The 19355-nt window shown below is 37.5% G+C and overlaps 1 protein-coding gene and 1 pseudogene across 1 annotated transcript; one reads left to right on the top strand and one right to left on the bottom strand.

The window, feature by feature from the left end:
* Nucleotides 1-202: 202 nt before the first annotated feature.
* Nucleotides 203-2283, bottom strand: LOC104226384 (receptor-like protein Cf-9). Its single transcript, XM_009778366.2, has one exon. It carries the CDS (start codon nt 2199-2201, stop codon nt 831-833), a length of 1371 nt encoding a protein of 456 aa, XP_009776668.1. The 5' UTR covers nt 2202-2283; the 3' UTR covers nt 203-830.
* Nucleotides 2284-6344: 4061 nt separating this feature from the next.
* On the top strand, nt 6345-14474 carry LOC104226385 (receptor-like protein Cf-9 homolog; annotated as a pseudogene).
* The last annotated feature ends 4881 nt before the right edge of the window (nt 14475-19355 follow it).

The following is a 19355-nucleotide window of genomic DNA, read 5'->3' as shown; positions in this document are numbered from 1 at the left end:
GTAGGATCGAATGGTACCGCAAGCAACACGGTTGATAATTCTCCAATCTTCTTCTCCAATAACATCTGGTTTCTTTTCTTCAATGGCCAGATCTAGCCCTTGTTGAAAAAGGACATCTAGAACCTCGCCTTGCCACATCCCAAAATGTCCGGACCCGTCAAAAATTTCTACCGCAAATTTCGCATTTGACACAATTCTTGTCATAAGCGAAGATGCCAATGATGACGTATTGTTGACACTTGATGTAGATTCTTCTTGTTTATTGTCTCCCATATTTGACACAAATATTATTTAATAGCTGACGACACAAATCAAGATTATTTCCTTTCTGATGTAGAAGATCAGACTAAGCTGCAACTACAGAGCATACTCAGACAGAACCTTGACTCAGTTACCAAGATAAATCTTTTCTGATGTGGAAGATCAGACTATGCTGCAACCACAGAGCATACTTAGACAGTACCTTGGCTCTGATACCAATTGTTGCGGAAGCCAAATGTATATAGTGTGAATAAGTCACAACTACTATACCAAAAATTATGACAGCCACCAAATAATAAATAAGACAATAAAACAACAATAAAGGAAACACCAGAATTTACGAGGTTCGGCTAATTTTGCTTACTCCTCGGACACAACCAATATTTTATTCCACTCCAAAAATACAAGTGAAATAATACTAAAGAGAGAAGATACAAATGCCTTAAACAGATGAGAAGGCAAATGAGAGGTGTATTTCAATCCTAAACATTAGGCCTTCTTTTATAGGGGAAAAATCCCCTCCAAACTTAACTCCCAACCAATGTGGGACTTTGGCATTTTGCCAAACTTCAACATACATTGCCACTAAAATTGTTAAATGAAAGATAAAGTACTGTTAGATTCACGAGGTTTTGAAGTGACTTGGGAAGAGGACCTTGCAGCTGGTTGTGTTCTAAATAAATCTGGACTAATGTATTGTACTTGAAATCCTCAAGCTGACCGGAAAAATGGTTAAAAGTCAAGTGTAGTATACTTAGTGATGGAAGTAAGGATATCCATGATGGTAACGCTCCATTCAAAGAGTTATTTGTCAGCAGAAGTGTGTTTAGATTCTGCAGTCCACTAGTAAAATGAGGAATTGGTCCTTCAAGATGGTTATTTCGAAGATCCATAGACTCTATACTGGTGAGATTCCAAAGAGATTTTGGAATAGGTCCTGAGAGATTACAAGAACTAAGTTGCAAGGATCGCAAGGATGTTAAATAGCCAAAAGATAGAGGAATTTGTCCTTCAAGATGGTTCTTTGAAAGGTGCAACAACTCTAGACGAGTGAGATTCCAAAGAGATTTTGGAATTGGCCCCGAGAGATTGCAAGAATTAAGCTCCAAGAACTGCAATGATGTTAGATAACCAAGAGATTTGGGCAAATTACCATAAAACTGAACTGGAGAAAGATATAACTCCCTGAGAGATGCACTGTTGTTCCATTTGGTCTTTAGAAAATAACCGCCAAGCTGATTATTATTTGACAAGATAAGAACTTGCAAGTCTGGCAAGTGAAAAATAGTTTCAGGAATTATCCCATATAATCCTGTGGATCCCAACCTCAGAGTTGTTATGTAAGAAGATAAATTTTGAGGTATGGTTGAAGAGATGTCTACTTCAGTAAGATCAAGCTCCCTTAAGAGGGTCAAATTCTGAAGGAGCAATTTAAAATCGTGAGGCCTGAAACTCAACATACGTAAAGGTTGTGCGAGACGAAGGGAGTGTAACTTGGAGAGGTGAGAGATTTCAGAAGGAATTTGACCTAAGAAAGATGAGTAGGAAAGATCAAGATGCGTCAAGCTCAAAAACCTGCCAAATTTGGGCGAAATAAGCGAAGGAAGAAAATTCCTAGAAAGGTTAAGCTTTTGGAGATAAAAGAGTTTGAAGAGGCTGCTATTGGAATCAATCTTTCCTACTAGATTGCTGCAACTGAGATCAAGCTCAATCACATGGCCGGTCATTTCATTGCATATCACTCCATCCCATAAGCAGCAATCTCTGCTCATATTCCATGTACTCGTTTTTGCATAAGATTTTTTACCACACCAATAAGATGAAGAAGAGGCTTCTACAACAAGTGTTTGCATGAATTCTACAAGTGCAAGGCTTTGACCATTCTGCATGATTGAGGTTGTGCCAGTGAAGAAAAAGCAAGCTGGCAGGGAAAGAAACATAGTAGAATTAGCAGTAGGTGCCCAAATATATAGCCCATTTTCGCGATAGTATAAATAAGAATGTTTGTAGACAAGAAACGCAGAAAGCTGTGCTTTTTGTTATTTCCAAACGAAGATTCATGAGAGATATATATACAGGTGGATGTTATGAATTATTTAGAAAGTTAAGTCTGCTAATCTTAAAAAATTTCAGCTTTGAAATGTTATACTACAGCTGTTAATAGGGGCGGAGGAAGAGTTTGGTCATACCTTAAAAGTTGAACTCATAGAATCTAAATTCTGGATCGGCCTCTGGCTGTTAAGCCAAACAAATCTGGTCCACATTCATTATGAACTGTGATGACCCAAAGGATCATCACTTGCTTTTAATTGAATTCTGTGTCTTCGAGGCCTTGAAAACCTCATATAGAGCTGCTTCGATTTGCGTGCACAGTCCGGACGCGTAGCCGGAAATCTTAAATATGAAATTCTGTGAAAAATTCTAAGTTTTGATTATAACATGAAAAAATTAACTTCGGTCAACATTTTAGGTAAACGGACTCGGACCCGTGATCTGGCGGTCCCGGAGGGTCCGTAGGAAAATATGAGACTTGGGCGTATGCCCGGAATCGAATTCCGAGGTCCCAAGCCTGGGAAATGAATTTTTAAGTAAAATTATTTTCTGAAAATGTTTAAGGAATTTTAAAATGAAATCTGATTAGAAAGCGATGGTATCGGGATCGTATTTTGGTTCCGGCACTCGGTACAGGTCTTATATATAGTTTAAGTCATTCATGTAAAATTTGGTTAAAAACGGACGTCGTTTGACATGATTCGGACCTAAATTGCTAAATTTGAAACTTGATGAAGTTTGAGAAAAATTCTTGATTTTGAAGTTTGATTCATTGTTTTTGAGATTATTTTGGCGATTTGATCGCACGGATAAGTTCGTATTATTTTGTTGAGTTAGTACGTATGTTTGGTTAGGAGCACCGAGGGCTCGTGTGTGTTTCGGGAAGTTTTGAACTTAGGAAAAAGTTGGAGATTTTCTGCTGCAAGTGCCCAGGGATTTTACCCTTCGCGTTCGCGTGGTCCCTCTCGCGAACGCGTAAGGCAAAGATCCCAGGTGCCATTTTGCTTCTTCACGAACGCGAAGGTTGAGACGTGAACGCGAAGCTTAAGGGGGAGACCCTTTCGCGTCCTTCCACTTGCGAACGCGTAAGGTTGAGGGGACGGGATCACCACTTGTGCATCGCGAACGCAACCACTAGTCCGCGAATGCGTAGGCTTGAGGAGAAAAAGATCCGCGAACGCAAAGGCCTAGCAGGCCTAACCCATCGCAAACGCGAAGGGCATGTCGCGATCGCGAAGAACAATTTCGCCCAGTTATTTTAAAGGCCCAAAACAGAACACTTACGGGATTTATCAAAATTTCACAAAACCTCTTCTTCTCCAAAGCTCTTAGGCGTTCTTTGAAGCAATTCTTCACCATAATATCTTGGGTAAGTAATCTCTAACTCGTTTTCTTCATTTTTCGTCAACACCCACTAGATTTCTAGGCCGAAAACATGTAATTAAGGGTAGAAATTAGGGAATTGGGTAGAGTTAGGGTTTTTTGATTAATTGTGATTTAGACCTCATTTTGGGGTCGAATTTTGGAAATAATTATATATTCGGGCTCGTGGATGAGTGGGTGATTTGATTTTGGTTCGAACCTTGTGTTTTGACCAAGCGGGCACGGGGTCGATTTTTGAGATTTTGGGAAGAATGATTGGAAAGTTGTAATTGAACATTGGAATTAGATTGTTTAGCATTTATTGATGTTATTAAGTCAATTATGTATAGATCCAATTGGGTTGAAGCCGAATTTGAAAGGAAAAGCGGTATTTGAGGCTTGAGTTGGCCTTGAAAGTTCGAGGTAAGTGTTCGGTCTAACCTTAGCTTGAGGAATTAGGTGTTGAGTCCTATTTACTACTTGTTTCTTGTTAAATACGATGTATAGGCATGGTGATGAGTATCTATACGTTGGTGTCGAGCATGACCATGAGTCTCAAATTGATACTTGTTGTATTCTTGAATGATGCTATGGTTGCAATAGTGATAATCCTTGATATTGAGCAAAGACTTAGTTTATTTTCGAGTAATCTATGATTGAGTATTGGTGATAGCTGAGCTGAGTAAGAGTTGAGTTAGGATTAGTTATAGCGGATTCTCCCTTGCCATGACGTATTTACTTGTTCTGTTGGGTTCCCTTGCCGGGAAAGTATAGCTTATTGTTGGTCCCTTGCCGGGACGGTTATTATGATTTATGTTGACTGTATGTATGGAACGGGTTGCGCGCCGCAATATTATTAAATGTGGATCGGGTTGCACGCTGCAACAATGATATGTTGGATCGGTTTGCACACCGCAACAAATATTATATCGGATCGGGTTGCACGCCGCAACAGTTATATTATATTGGATCGGGTTGCACGCCGCAATGGAGTTAAATGATAAGGGATCGGGTTGCGCGCCGCAACAATAGTATTATTGTATTGTTGTAGATATTGTACTGTCTTCCTTACTTCTGTTCAGTTTTCTGTTAGATTAAAATGTTTCCCCTCCCTTTTAAACTGCTTATTACCTGTTTATTTTTCCGCCATATATTATATAACTGCACAGGTTTATCTGGAGTCTGGGTCTAGCCTCGTCACTACCTCGTCGGGGTTAGGCCAGACACTTACCAGCACATGGGGTTGGTTGTGCTGATGCTACACTCTGCACTTATGTGCAGATATCGGAGCCGGATTTGGTCAGCAGCAGTAGCTCGGGAGCCAGCCTTCAGTCCACCGAGACACCAAGGTAGCCTTGCAAGCGTCCGCAGGCCCGACGTCTCCTCTATCATATTTTGCATTCTGTTATCTCATGTATTTGAGACAAACAGTATTATCCTTCTTCCAAACTATTGTATGTAGCACTCTTAGTAGTCCGTGGATGTTGTGACACCAGGTTCTGGTTAGAAGCATGTGTTGGTTTCGAGATATTTTTGTTTTGCATTTACTTAAGACTTCCGCTAAATTTCATATTTCACTGTTATTTAACTGTTTATTTCTTGTTAATGTAATTGGTAAAGAGATTTAAAACAAATGAGTTAATAAATTCTAAGTTCATGACTTGTCTAGCTTCTACGAGTAGGCGCCATCACGACTCCCGAGGGTGGGAAATCCGGGTCGTGACATGAAGGTGGAAGTCAGTAAGTAATTATGGTTTGCGGTGTGATACAGACAAATATCGCTATAACAGCTTTGTTTGTTTCGATATTTTTTAATGTTAAAGCGAACTGCTAACATGAAATTTGGTTCTTGAAAAAACGTGGCATTTATAGTAAAATTTGTTATAGAAGTATGTTGTTTAGAGATATTGACTGTATCTATTTCATTGAAATGAATGCAATGAGTTATCCATAACGTGTCAAGGACAAAACCAGTACTTCAATGTTAGCTCAAGTCAATGCACAAGTCGTCTTTCCGTTGAAATTTTCAAATGAAAGCCTACAAACCTTTTCCAAGTTGATGTTTCACTTTGATTTTAGTCATTAACTGTTGAAAAACATATGACCTATTCTACTTCCATCGCTATTAGAGAGTAAATTCCATTAAATGGTGTAAGGAAAGTAGGTGGAATTAATGGATTGGAAGGAAACTGCTTCAATCAAATTATTTATATGAATATACTGCAAGACGGAGTCTAGTGCCGTACCGGCATGAGCGAAGCTACATGTCTTAAAGAGTGGTCAATTAGTCGAAAAATTACACTACATAAATAAAAGTATCACTTTGTTGTAGCTTTCATTTGAACATTTTCTTTCACAATATGTTTCCATGGAAAGACTTGTGCATTGACTTAAAATATCTTACAATTTAATTTGGAACTATATGTTTCTTTCACTAAAATTGCTAAATTTGATATGGAAAAAGGAACAAGTTGCCCCAAATTCACTGTGATTAAAGTAAAGAATATTTTCTACAATCAGAAAAAGAATTATGTTCATTTAGAAACTTGATGTTTACATTCATATGATCATATGCACTTATCATAGTTAAGAATGATAAATTAATCTAAAAACACATATTAAGTGAATCATGCTTAAGTGACCTTTGGAGAAGCTGGGAATAAAAGACTAATTTATAACAACCACACAAAATTGAAAAAACTTATCTAAATCGGAAAAAGAAAAAAACAGCTCTTTATCATAAATTGAAAAATGCTCACTTATTCTCATCAAACAGTAGCAGCAACTTTGACAAGTCAAAGAAAACTATCCTCTTATATATTTCTGCATAGGCTTTTTCTTAAACTCTGCAACCAACTTTTGAACTCATTTATGCAACCATGGGCAACAAACAACTCTCAGTTGTGCTCTTTGTCTTTCTCTGTCATGAACTTGCCTTTTCTTCATCCACATTACCTCAATTGTGCAACAAAGATCAAAGTATTTCCCTTCTAAAATTCAAGCAGACGCTTACTGTAAATCCCTCTGCTTCTTATTTGTGTGCTCACTTTAGTCAGAATCTTTATCCGAAAACAAGTACATGGAATATGAGCAGAGATTGCTGCTTATGGGATGGCGTGATATGCGATGAGTTTACTGGCCATGTCATTGAACTTGATCTCAGTTGCAGTCAGCTTGAAGGGATTATTGATTCTAACAGCTGCCTATTCCAGCTCTCTCATCTCCAAAAGCTTAACCTTTCTTTCAATGACTTCTTTCCTTCGGAAATCTCACCTATATTTGGCAGGTTTTCGCACTTGACGCATCTCGATCTTTCTTACTCATATTTCATAGGTCAAATTCCTTCTGAAATCTCTCATCTGTCAAAGTTACAGTCTCTTTATTTATCAGGCAACGTGCTCAGTCTTGGACCTCACAATTTCAAATTGCTTCTTTAGAATTTGACTCAATTAAGAGAGCTTGTTCTTAGTGACGTAAACATCGCTTCCACCATTCCTCCAAATATCTCTCCTCATATAACAACTCTGATCCTAGTCAATACAGGATTGCATGGGGCATTACCTGAGAGTATTTTTCACTTGCCAAACTTGCAAGTTCTTAACTTAGAAGGAAATCTTCAGCTCAGTGGTTATTTTCCAAAGACCAAATGGAACAGCAGTGCATCTCTCAGGGTGTTAGATCTCTCTTATGTAAATTTTTCTGGTGATTTTCTGCCCGAATCTTTTGGCTATCTAACTTCACTGCAGCGACTGGATCTTCGTTTTTGCAATCTCTCGGGGCTGATCCCGGAATCTCTTTGGAATCTCACTCGTATAGATTATATGGACCTTCGATCTAACAACCTTGGAGGACCAATTCCTCTGTTTATAAGTGGACTGCAGAATCTGAAGTTACTATCGCTATCAAATAACAGCCTGAATGGAGAAATATCATCCTGGATATACACGCTTCCATCACTAACTGAACTAAAATTGAGCGATAACAGTTTTCTGGTCAGCTTGAGGATTTCAAGTCCAATTCACTAAAATGGATTGCATTAGGAGGGAATCGGTTGCAAGGCCATCTTCCCATGTCAATTCAAAACCTTGTGAATCTAACAAGACTTGATCTTTCATCTAATAATTTTCGTGGCAATGCAGATGTCAGCTTCTTTTCAAACCTCAAACAACTTACCCGTCTGGATCTTTCATATAATAGTATTTCGCTAACCAATGACAACAACGTCAAGTCTACCTTGCCCGAATCTCTTAGAGACGTATACTTGTCCGGTTGTGAAGTAAAAGAATTGGATTTTTTGAGATCGACAAAGAATCTTGATTTCTTAAATCTTTCATATAACAGTATTGAGGGAACAATTTCTGACTGGGCATGGTCTAGTTGGATGCCCTCACTAAATACTCTTAATCTATCCCACAACATGTTGACAAGTATTGACCATTTCCCATCATTTTTTCAACTAGATACTCTAGATTTGCGATCCAATTTTCTTCAAGGATCGCTACCTATTCTACCGTCCTCTCTAAGAAGTTTTTTCATATCAAATAATAGTGTCAGTGGGAAAATCCCTTCTTCGGTTTGTAATTTGACATCATTAATAATTCTTGATTTGGCAAGAAATAATCTAACGGGAGCAATTCCACAATGTTTGGATAACATGACTGACAGACTTGAGGTTTTAGATATGCAACACAATTTTCTTTCTGGAAATCTCCAAATAACTTTTACAGTTGGAAGTGAACTGAAAAGCTTCAACTTGCATGACAATAAGCTAGAGGGAAAAATCCCAATATCTTTAGCCAATTGCAAAGAGTTGGAAGTTCTTGATTTAGGAAACAATCACCTGAATGACATATTCCCTATGTGGTTGGGGATGTTGCGGAAGCCAAATGTATATAGTGTGAATAAGTCACAACTACTATACCAAAAATTATGACAGCCACCAAATAATAAATAAGACAATAAAACAACAATAAAGGGAACACCAGAATTTACGAGGTTCGGCTAATTTTGCCTACTCCTCGGACACAACCAATATTTTATTTCACTCCAAAAATACAAGTGAAATAATACTAAAGAGAGAAGATACAAATGCCTTAAACAGATGAGAAGGCAAATGAGAGGTGTGTTTCAATCCTAAACATTAGGCCTTCTTTTATAGGGGAAAAATCCCCCCAACTTTTGTTTTCCCACCAATGTGGGACAAACATTTTGCCAATTTCAACAAATCTCCACCTTGGCAAAATTCCACATCTTCAATTTTCTCTCAATAACAAATTTTGGTTGTGTCTTCATCTTCAATCTTCAGTGTTCAACAATGTTGATCAAATCCAAACAATGTTGAAACTTGATCGCAGTCACCACCTTTGTCAGCATATCAGCAGGATTCTCCGTAGTATGAATTTTCTTCACTGTGACTCCACCTTCTTCTATGATTTCTCGTACGAAATGATACCGAACATCAATGTGCTTCGTCCTTGCATGATACACTTGGTTCTTCGCTAATTGAATAGCACTTTGACTATCACAAAAAATTGTGATACCTTTTTGTTCAACACCAAGCTCCTTTAGCAATCCTTGAAGCCAAATTGCCTCTTTCACAGCCTCTGTAATAGCCATGTACTCTGCCTCTGTTGTAGACAAAGCAACTGTTGACTGCAAAGTAGACTTCCAACTAACTGGTGCCTTTGCAAAAGTAAACACATAACCAGTAGTTGATCTTCGTTTGTCCAGATCACCCGCAAAATCTGAGTCACAATATCCAACTACAGACTGATTGTCTTCCTGCTCAAAAACTAACCCGACATCTACAGTATTATGAATATACCGTAGAATCCACTTCACAGCTTGCCAATGCTCCTTCCCTGGATTGTGCATATATCTGCTAATAACTCCAACAGCTTGTGAAATGTCAGGCCTTGTGCAAACCATTGCATACATCAAGCTACCAACAGCATTTGCGTATGGTACCTTTGACATATACTTTCGTTCAACTTCATCCATTGGCGACATAGTAGTACTTAGCTTAAAATGGGAAGCAAGTGGAGTACTAACTGGCTTAGTCTTGTCATCTATGCCAAAACGTTGAAGTACTCTCTTCAAATATTCCTTTTGAGATAAACAGAGTTTCTTTGAACGTCTATCTCTAATTATCTCCATGCCAAGAATTTTCTTTGCCTCACCCAAATCCTTCATCTCGAACTCCTTCTTCAGTTGAATCTTCAACTTATCAATTTCTTCCAAATTCTTGGAAGCTATCAACATATCATCAACATATAGGAGAAGATATACAAAGGAACCATCTTTAAGCTTGTGCAAATACACACAATGATCGTATTTGCTTCTCTTGTACCCTTGCCGCAACATAAACTCGTCAAATCGCTTGTACCATTGTCTAGAAGATTGTTTCAATCCGTACAACGATTTTTCAAGTTTGCACACCATATTTTCTTTTCCAGCAACTTTGAATCCTTCTGGCTGAGTCATGTAGATTTCCTCCTCCAAGTTTCCATGTAAAAACGCAGTTTTTACATCCATCTGAACTAGTTCCAAATCCAATTGTGCTACCAAAGCCAACATAATTCTAATGGAGGAATGTTTTACAACTGGAGAAAACACTTCATTGTAATCAATTCCCTCCTTTTGAGCATATCCTTTGGCCACCAATCTTGCTTTGTAGCGAACATCTACTTGGTTAGGAAATCCTTCCTTCTTTGCAAATACCCATTTGCACCCAATTGCTTTCTTTCCCTTCGGGAGATTGGCCAATCTCCATGTATGATTCTGATGAAGGGACTGTATCTCATCATTCATGGCAATCCTCCACTTATCTTCTTCTGAACTTTGAACAGCGTCTTTATAAGTAGTAGGAACATCATCAGCTACAATTGAGGTTGCACAAGCAACCGTCTCTATGAGACGAACAGGTTTCGTTATTGTTCTTTTTGGCCTGCTGGTTGCTATTGATTCAAGTTGTTGTTGAGATTCCTGAGTTGGAATCTCCTCTACTGGCTCTCCTTCCAGAGGGTAATCTTCATTTGTTTCCTCCTCTGCTTCTTGTGTAGGAAAAATAAATTTTCCCTCAAACTCCACCTGCTTAGAAGCACCTTCATTTTGTTTGGTATCTTCTGTTACCTTATTTACCATAGCAGATTCATCAAAGGTAACATCCCTGCTGAATATTACTTTCTTTGTCATAGGACACCATAAGCGATATCCTTTGACTCCAGAAGTAATTCCCATAAAAATAGCCTTCTTTGCCCTTGGATCCAATTTTGACTCCGTCACATGATAATATGCAGTTGAGCCAAACACGTGCAAAGAGTTATAATCTACAACAGGTTTTCCATACCATTTTTCAAATGGTGTCTTGCCATCAATAGCAGCAGATGGTAGACGATTAATGAGGTGGCATGCATATGTAATTGCCTCAGCCCAAAATTCTTTGCCCAAGCCAGCATTGGACAACATACACCGTACCTTCTCCAGCAAGGTCCGGTTCATACGTTCTGCCACTCCATTTTGTTGTGGTGTATGTCTAACAGTGAAGTGTCGGACGATGCCATCATTTTTCACAGACCTTATTGAAATGATCATTTTTGTATTCACCTCCATTGTCTGTGCGAATACACTTGATCCTCTTGCCTGTTTGATTCTCCACCATCGTCTTCCATTTGAGAAAAATTCCCAACACTTCATCTTTGCTCTTCATTGTATACACCCATACTCTTCGGGAAAAATCATCAACAAAGGTTACAAAATAGTGCTTCCCACCCAATGAAGGTGTTTTGGAAGGACCCCAAACATCAGAGTGTACATAATCCAAAATGCCTTTAGTATTATGGATCGCTGTACCAAATTTAACCCTTGTCTGTTTCCCTTTGACACAATGCTCACAAAACTCCAAGTTGCAAGCCTTTACTCCTTTTAACAATCCTTGATCTGATAGAGTTTTCAAGGATTTTCCTCCAGCATGTCCCAAGCGCATGTGCCATAGCTTGGTTGCTTCTGCCTCTTTGTCGTCACTGGATGTTACTGTCGCTGTCCCAATAACTGTACTGCCACGATAGCGGTACATATTATTATTCTTCCGATTAGCCTTCATTACCACTAGTGCACCGGAGCATACTCTCATCACTCCATTTTCTGCAATGATTTTGAACCCTTTTGATTCTAGGGCTCCCACAGAGATGAGATTCTTCTTCAAATCCGGTACATATCGAACATCTGTTAATGTTCTGATCATTCCATCATGGTTCCTTAATCGTATTGAACCAATGCCATATGAGGTAAGAGGGTTGTTATCCGCTGTGTGGACGACTCCATATTCTCCTTCTTGAAATTCCACGAACCAGTCCCTGTTGGGACACATATGATAGCTACAAGCCGAGTCCATCAACCATATGTCTGATGATGTTGATGACTCTGTTGTAACTAATGAGAAGTCTGAATCATCACAATCAGCTACATTTGAATCCATAATGGCCTTTCCATTGTTATGTTTGGCCTTATTCTTCAACTTCGGACAGTCTTTCTTCCAGTGCCCTTTTTCTCGACAAAAGGCACATTCATCTTTGCTGGGTCTGGATCTTGACTTGGATCTTCCCTTCTTTGTCCTCGTTTGATTTTGAGAACGACCCCTCACAAACAGTGCTTCTCCTTCTCCGCCCTTCTGTTTTTCTCGCTTTCTTTGTTCATAGCTGTACAAAGCCGAACAAACTTCTCTGAGAGAAACTTCGTCATTTCCATGGAGTAGAGTAGTTTCAAGGTGCTCGTACTCATCAGGAAGTGACGCCAACAACATTAAGGCCAAGTCACCATCATCATAAGTTGTATCCATATTTTGCAAATCTGTGACCAACTTATTGAAACTGGTGATATGTTCATTCATCGTGGTACCAGGAACATAGGTGAAGTGAAACAGTCTCTTCTTCATGTACAATTTATTTTGACTATTTTTCTTCAAAAATTTATCCTCCAGTGCTTTCCATAATTTACTTGCAGAAGTTTCCTTTGTGTATGGATATTTCTGCTCTCTAGCAAGGTAGGATCGAATAGTACCGCAAGCAACACGGTTGATAATTCTCCAATCTTCTTCTCCAATAACATCTGGTTTCTTTTCTTCAATGGCCAGATCTAGCCCTTGTTGAAAAAGGACATCTAGAACCTCGCCTTGCCACATCCCAAAATGTCCGGACCCGTCAAATATTTCGACCGCAAATTTCGCATTTGACACAATTCTTGTCATAAGCGAAGATGCCAATGATGACGTGTTGTTGACACTTGATGTAGATTCTTCTTGTTTATTGTCTCCCATATTTGACACAAATATTATTTAATAGCTGACGACACAAATCAAGATTATTTCCTTTCTGATGTAGAAGATCAGACTAAGCTGCAACTACAGAGCATACTCAGACAGAACCTTGACTCAGTTACCAAGATAAATCTTTTCTGATGTGGAAGATCAGACTATGCTGCAACCACAGAGCATACTTAGACAGTACCTTGGCTCTGATACCAATTGTTGCGGAAGCCAAATGTATATAGTGTGAATAAGTCACAACTACTATACCAAAAATTATGACAGCCACCAAATAATAAATAAGACAATAAAACAACAATAAAGGGAATACCAGAATTTACGAGGTTCGGCTTATTTTGCCTACTCCTCGGACATAACCAATATTTTATTCCACTCCAAAAATACAAGTGAAATAATACTAAAGAGAGAAGATACAAATGTCTTAAACAGATGAGAAGGCAAATGAGAGGTGTATTTAAATCCTAAACATTAAGCCTTCTTTTATAGGGGGAAAATCCCCCCAACTTTTGTTTTCCCACCAATGTGGGACAAACATTTTGCCAATTTCAACAGGGGACTCTTCCAAAGCTACAAGTTTTAAGCTTGAGATCCAATAAATTGCATGGACCCATCAGAGCTTCAAAGACTAAAAACTTGTTTCCTCATCTTCAGATATTGGATCTCTCTTCCAATGCATTTACAGCAGAGTTACCAACAAGTCTTTTTCAACATTTCAAAGTCATGATGAGAACTAATCAAACAAAGAAGGCATTTGGATTTGGATTTGGATATTACAAAGACTCGGTAGTTGTTGTGACAAAGGGACTGGAGCTTGACATTGTGAGGATCTTGTCTTTGTACACCACTATCGATCTTTCAAGTAACAAATTTGAAGGACATATTCCTAGTCTTTTGGGAGATCTCATTGCACTGCGTGTGTTGAATTTATCTCATAATGGATTGCAAGGTGATATACCACCATCACTTGGAAATTTATCTCTAGTGGAAACATTGGACCTTAAATATAACCAGCTTTCGGGAGAGATACCAAAACAACTTGGTTCTCTTACGTCTCTTGCAATCTTAAATCTCTCCCACAATCATCTCCAAGGATGCATTCCTCAAGGACCTCAATTCCATACCTTTGAGAATAACTCATATGAAGGAAATGATGGATTGCATGGTTTCCCAGTTTCGGAAGATTGTGGCAGCAGGATTCCCGAGACAAATAACACAACACACGTTTTGGATAAAGAAAGCACTTCTGAATTTCCTAATGATTTTTGGAAAGCTGCTTTTATGGGATATGGAAGTGGACTAATTATTGGATTATCCATTGCATATATCATGCTTTCGGCTCGAAATCCCAATTGGCTTTCTTGGATTGTTGAAGAACTACAACACAAAATCACCATGAGAAGACGAAAGAAGCAGCGAGGCCAAAGGCGTTATAGAAGAAGAAATAATGGTGTCTAGACAAGTTCCAGTCGTCCAATATGTAATTTCAGGTATATATTCATATTAAGCTCTATATATGATTATTGTTTGACAAGATAAGAACTTGTTTGACAATCTCTGATCATATTCCATGTACTCGTTTTTGCATAAGATTTCTCACCACACCAATAAGATGAAGAAGAGGCTTCTACAACAAGTGTTTGCATGAATTCTACAAGTGCAAGGCTTGGACCTTTGGTGCATGACTGAGGCTGTGCCAGTGAAGAAAAAGCAAGCTGACAGGGAAAGAAAGATAGTAGAATTAGCAGTAGGTGCCCAAATATATAGCCCATTTTCGCGATAGTATAAAAATCAAAATTGGTGGACAAGAAATGCAGAAAGCTGTGCTTTTTGTTATTTCCAAATCAAGACTCATGAGATATATATATACAGGTGGATGCTATGAATTCTTTAGAAAGTTAGTCTGCTAATCCAAAATTTCAGCTTTGAAATGTTATACTGCAGCTGTAAGGCTAAACAAATCTGGACCATATTCATTATCAAGGTGGCAGTCAGTAAGTAATTATGGTTTGCAGTGCGATACAGTCAAACCTCTCTATAACAGTAATATTGGACGTTGTAGTGAATTGCTGTTATAGAGAATATATATTATAACAGGACATGAAATTTGGTTCCGGGGAAAAACTTGGCTTTTATAGTAAAGTTTTGTTATATAAGTATGTTGTTTATTGAAATGAATCTATTTCATTGAAATGAATGCAATGAGTTATCCATAACATGTCAAGGACAAAACCAGTACTTGAATTTTAGCTCAAGTTAATGCACAAATCTGTCTGTCCACTGAAATTTTCAAATGAAAGCCTACAAACCTTTTTCAAGTTGATGTTTCACTTTGATTTTAGTCATTAACTGTTGAAAAGAACAGATGATGTCTACATTTAACTGATCACTATTAGAGAGTAAATTCCATTAAAATGCTTCAATCAGATTACTTATATGAATATACTGCAAGACTGAGTCAAGTGGCCAAATGGCCATGTCTTTTTTTCATGGATAATATCCTGAAATATGTTTTCGACTGCGAGGATGGTGAGGGAAATTAAAGATTAGATAATTAGCCATCCGAGAGCGTTTTGATCAAATATTTTAGTGTTAATAATTAACACAGTAATAATGTCCATGTGTAGGTTAGATTAATACTCCCTCCGGTTCATTTTAATTGATATTTTGGTTGTTTTTACAACATATTAGGAAATTCACCTTTTAGTATTAATTAACAATGAAATTGATCATATTAAACTTACTTTGTTTGTTGGAAATACAAAAAAGAAACCGTAGGCTCTTTACTCAACCAAAGATATATAATAGTATCAGTTAGAAGAAACAAAAAGAATCAGTAATGAGCTTAATATGAATATATACCTGAAATTGATGTGCCTCTGGGAACAATTGTCTAGACATCATTATTTCTTCTTCTTCTTTTTCCACAATCTGTAGAAACTGGGAATCCTCGTGATCCATTATTACCTTCGTATGATTATTCTTGAATTTAGCAAATTGATGTCCTCCAGTCAAGATGATTGTACTAAAAGCCGCAAGAAATGAAAGAGAAGCAAATTGTGTTGGTATCTCTCCCGAAAGCTTGTTATATGAAAGATCTCTAATGATTCGAGTGCAGATAAATTCTCAAGTGATCGTGGTATATGATCTTGCAATTCATTATGAGACAAATTCAACACCCGAAGCAATATGAGAACGTCCATAACACTAGGAATAGGTCCTTCAAATAAAGTGCATAATCTACCATAATACTCATATTAATTGGTGTATAGTCTTAATGAACTTGAAAAATGATTTGGAATGAGTAATAAATGTTAAGGGTAAAACAGGAAAAATAAATTATTTTTCTTTTGATATGCATAAAAATAAAAATTTATTTTTAGAATACTTGACGACTAAAAGTGAAGGAGGGAGTAATTAGTATGAAGCTATAAACAAGCCAATAACAAATTAAAGTATAGCGTTAATGCATAGAGCGAGGGCCATTTTTCTTATGACCATACTTGCGTTTGTATATATGGATTAATGTACTATACTATTCACAGGTACAAGATTTATATGGACTTAAATTATATACACTGACTATTTTTTAAAAAAAATTACTCTGTAATTTTAGTGTAACCTATGAATACAAATTATGTACTGTTATAAATTGATATATCATAAAGATTCAATTAAACTGCAACTTGTTATTTTTCCTCTTTTGTTTTATGTTGTTGAATCGATTTTGTATAGTTTCTCTTCTTCAAACCTCATAATTTGAGTTGCATTATTTTACTAGGAAAAGAAAATCAAATATATTAAGATCTGCGCAGATGTTGTAATTAAATACATAGATAATGCATTAAACGTTGGCTGCAAATATTAATTATTATTACTATTATTATTTGGTAAAATCAGTAAAAACTCTTATATTAATTACCCAAAATAAAATTATTATGTGCTATCTCTGATTTTAATTTAATATCTCCTATTTTATGATCCTAAATAAAAGCTAAAACCCTAAACCTTTGCAAACTCGCATTTTTTTTTTCTACTGCAAAACTCGAGTGGTAAGTTTTCTTCTATTTCTATGTATTTTTGTCTTGTGAGACGTACGATATTCTCCCAATTATTTTTCGATATGAAATACAAAATATGTTTGTATCTTACGTTTGGTAAAGTTACTGTCATGTGACTTCAAGCCGTGAAAACAGTCTCTTGCAAAAATGTAGGGTAAGGTTGCGTACAATAGTCCCTTGTGGTCCGGCTCTTCCCCGGACCTCCGCATAGCGGAAGCTTAGTGCATCGAGCTGCCTTTTTTGTGTCTTATGTTATTGTATAAAGCTTGTGACTTTTGGATTAAGTGGATTTATATAATGGATCCCAACTAGTTTAAGATTAAGGGTAGCTGTTGTATGTTGTTGGTTTCTTCTTTTTTTAAAGCCTTTTTATTTTGTGTTGTTGTTACAAGTTAAAATTTGATTCCCAGCTGATAATTGCAAAGATTGGATTTTGTGACTTGGGATAGGAGGGTGTGGAGGTCGAGGATTAGGTTAGTCGGTTGCCGAGGGTATTTTTTTTTCCATACCAATATTATTAGTTTTATTCTAGTATTTTCTTATTCTTAGATTTCTATTACTATTTGTTGTTTCTTTTGCTTAGGCTATTTTATTATCTTGTTATTGTTACTGCTTCTTTTTTCATGCTTCCTCCCCTACTGTAATTCTTTTCCAAAACTGCTGTGATTATGTTTTTCTTGAGCCGAGAGTCTATCATAAACAACATCTCTGCCTTCACAAGGTGGGAATAAAGTCTGTAATATGGAATTACACTGAGTATTTTGTTATTGTTGGAAGTGTTATTTTTTGTGTGTTGTCCTACTGTAAGAAGTTTACGACTTTTACTAGTTAGTATTTGCTTCCCAGTTGACAAGCTCTTTTACCGATAAATGCATATGTTTGGAATAATATATTGGTGTTGTAAGGTGTCGGAGGCTTGGCGTAACTGGTATAGTTGCTGCCATGTGACTAGCGCGCAGGTCACGGGTTCAAGCCGTGGAAACAACCTCTTGTAAAAATGCAGGGTAAGGTTGCGGATAATAGACCTTGTGGTTCGTCCCTTCCTCGGACCCCCCGCATAGCAAAAGCTTAGTGCACCGGGCTGCCCTTTCTGCCTTTTTGTTGTGAGGTGTTGAGTATTCTCCTTCTGCATATAGTTCCGTGACTTTTAAAGTACAGTACTAGTTATTAGTAGTACTAATTTTTGGACACGTCCGTTGCACGTGTATCCCATATTAATCAGCACAAATATTTTAAAATAATAAAAATAATATAAAAACGAAAAAAGCCTAAAAATATCACTCAACTTTCAAAAATGACCTATTGATGCCATCCGTTAAAAATTTACTATTTTCATGCCATTGACGTTAAAGAAATGGCCCAACTATGCCATTATTTGTCTAACAGAGGGAATCTTTTTTAAAAAAATATTTATAACACTTGAATTTCCACGTGTCATGTTATTATTTGTCCGAAATAACCCAGCCCCACTTAATTCTAACCTTAGTTAGGTCCACTACCCATCCCCAAACCCAACCCGGTTAAAACAAAACAAATCCCCAACCCAAACCTAACCCTCCATGGAAACAAAAGCTGCGTATGCTAATGCAATCTTAAATGGCTTAGAAATTTTCAAATTGAATGACACAATTGGAAATCTGGCCGTGTCAAATCCTGAATTGCACTTACAAGTTCCCATCAATTCACCACCGATCAACAAAGAGAAAAAATCATCACATAATGTTATATACTATGTCGTTGCAGGTGTGATTAGCGGAATAGCTGTTCTCTAAATTCTGGGACTTTTCATTTTTCGGCGACGGAAAAGTGGGAAAGATCCGGTGGAAGCGTTACCAAGACATCGTGGATCCATTTGTCAATTACGTCGGAGTCAACTCCAAAGACCGGCTGCTCAGGCTCATCAACGCTACCATCCGATTTGTGCAGACACTTTCGGAGGAAGAAATATGATTTTTCTGATTTGGGGAAGATGACTGGAAAGGGGGATTTGGAATAGGTTGGGTTGGGTTGATTAATGGGGTAATAAGTTAACTGGGGTTGGGTTTGGGTTAATCGACATAACCCAGGATAAAATAATGTGGGGCATAGGTTAATTCGGACAAATGAGGACATTACACGTAGAAATTCTGGGGTTTAAAAAAATTTAAAAAAAAGAATTTTGTGCCGTTAGTTCATTAATGGCATAGGTGAGCCATTTCTTTAACGGTAGTGGCATGGAAATAGCAATTTTTTAACGGATAGCATCGATAGGCCATTTCTGAAAGTTGAGTGCATTTTTAGGCCTTTTTCGATATAAAAAT

This window comes from Nicotiana sylvestris, chromosome 10 (assembly GCF_000393655.2).
Source record: "Nicotiana sylvestris chromosome 10, ASM39365v2, whole genome shotgun sequence".
NCBI lineage: Eukaryota > Viridiplantae > Streptophyta > Magnoliopsida > Solanales > Solanaceae > Nicotiana > Nicotiana sylvestris.
This window is presented reverse-complemented; position numbering and strand designations above follow the sequence as displayed.

What these genes read in the sequence shown, in the direction of transcription:
- LOC104226384 (XM_009778366.2), bottom strand. Translation starts at nt 2,201, where the DNA reads ATGTTTCTTTCCCTGCCAGCTTGCTTTTTCTTCACTGGCACAACCTCA.